General features: G+C 33.7%; 1 protein-coding gene across 3 annotated transcripts in view; it reads left to right on the forward strand.

Moving 5' to 3' along the window:
* Positions 1–896: 896 nt before the first annotated feature.
* The window catches only part of LOC103728721 (bromodomain adjacent to zinc finger domain protein 2B), a 125712-nt gene continuing 124522 nt past the window's right edge, over positions 897–2086 (forward strand). For all 3 annotated transcript variants that reach the window (XM_029560396.1, XM_008826679.3, XM_029560395.1), the window contains exon 1: positions 897–1184. In XM_029560396.1, the coding sequence (XP_029416256.1) occupies positions 998–1184 (187 nt within the window). In that variant the 5' untranslated portion in view covers positions 897–997. The remainder of the gene's footprint in view (positions 1185–2086) is intronic.

The raw sequence follows: 2086 nt of genomic DNA on the forward strand, positions 1-2086 counted from the left end.
TTTCAGCTACAGTTTAATCCAGTCTTATATTTTTTATATCTAGAGGAGTACATGTATTATATTAATGCCTAGGACCACATAACTAAGACTTAATTCATTTGAGCCAGTCTTCTGTCTTACCACAATAATTTCTATAAGCATAGCTTATGAATTTCAGAAGGCCTAATGAAGTCTGTACCAAAATAGAAAAACTAAAGCCAAAAAAGCAAAACACCACTGGGTGTGGTAGTGCACACCTTTAATCCCAGCTTTCAGGAGGCAGTGGCAGGCAGATCTCTGTGAGTTCGAGTCCAGCCTGGTCTACATAGCAAGTTCCAGGCTGTGGCTATAGGGAGATCCTCTCTCAAAAAAAGCAAAATACTAAACCAAAAATACTCCCTAGAAAAATGTTAGACTCTATCTCAAACAAAACAATAAAACAAAACAACAACAACAAAAAAGCAAAATACCTAACCAAAATAGTCTGTAGAAAAATGTTTTCTTAATTCCGAGTCCCAAATGAAAAGCTAATGGTAGTTTAGTATACTAGAATTAATGTAGTATACTACATAAAGCATTGGTATCTGTGTGTTTAGCTTAGTTTCTCTGTTACGTTTAAAGTGATTTTTTGAAACCAGTAATCAGAATTGTACGTGTGAGTAGTGTCACTTAGGAACTATTTTATGATTCAAATGTTGAGTAAAACTGATAATTTTAAGACAATTTTGAGGGACTGTAGCCTACATACATTGTGCTCAAATGTCTTATAAGATGGTAATTATGACATTTACTCTTTGGGAAAGTTGCTTGTTCTCAGTCATAGATACTAGTTCTGAAGTATTCCCTTTAGCTGCAAAGTACAAATGATTGGTTATTATCTAGTTGTAATATACAAGTGCTTCTTTACTTCCCAGAATCAGATAGTAATTCAGAATCAGATACAGAAGGATCAGAAGAAGACGATGATGAGAAAGACCAGGATGAATCAGATAGTGATACTGAAGGAGAGAAAACCGCAATGAAACTGAATCAAACAACTTCCTCTGCCAAAAGCCCTTCCATCAGTCTCACAGCTCACTCAACACCTCATAACCTCCACATAGGAAAAGCCCCAGGCTCCGCTCCTGCTGCCCTATGTTCTGAGTCCCAGTCACCTGCTTTTCTTGGCACTTCTTCTTCCACACTTACTTCAAGTCCACACTCTGGTACCTACAGTTTATTTTTATTAATGTAAAGTAAAAGTCAACTACAGCAAGAATTTATATTTACACAGTTTTTGAAGTTGATCTCATTGTAATCAAATATTGCATCTAAAATTTAGGGTGGCTAAGAAACATCACCTATGTTTTGAAAAGATTTAACCCATTACCTGATCTTTTTAGAAAACTTTCGGTGGTTTCTATTTTGAGAATCTAATTAATGATAGCTTTGACTTTAAATCCCTTTATTATGTTCAGTTTGTGATTTTAGTACATGGAATTTAATTGACAGTTGAAATTTTAAGGTTTTTATGTATTTTATTTGTTGTTTTTTGACACGGGCTCACTATGTAGCTCTGGCTGACATGGAACTCACTATGTAGACCAGGCTGGCCTTGAACTCAAAGAGCCACCTGTCTCTGCTTCCCAAGTGCAGAGATTAAAGGTGTGTGCCACTATGCTTGGCTAAAAGTTGGATTTTTCATAGTACGTAAAAAGATTTCTTGGATAATTATATGTGTGCCCAACATATAGTCCAAGTTATTTTTATAAATGAGTAACATCCTTATTCATTCGTGTAGTATTTTTTTATAGATTTGATTTCTTATCAACTTCTAGGGGTCTTTATGACATTTCTCTATTTACCATTCCAAAACTACTTTGTATTATTAAGAAAATGTATATTTTTATAGTAAGATATTTTCATTGTTTTCTTTATTTCACTCACATTGGCAGTTTCTGATTTTTCTTTATCACAGAGCCATGATGGTATTGTACTAATTTAATATTTATTTGAATTTGTGAAAACTAATGTTTTTCTTTGAAATATTGTACATATAACCATAATCCTTTCCTATGTTGTTTTGGTTAATTTAAAAACCTGATACTACTTTTGACCATGGAGATAT

This window comes from Nannospalax galili, unplaced genomic scaffold (assembly GCF_000622305.1).
Source record: "Nannospalax galili isolate Female #2095 unplaced genomic scaffold, S.galili_v1.0 scaffold92, whole genome shotgun sequence".
NCBI classification, from domain to species: Eukaryota; Metazoa; Chordata; class Mammalia; order Rodentia; family Spalacidae; genus Nannospalax; species Nannospalax galili.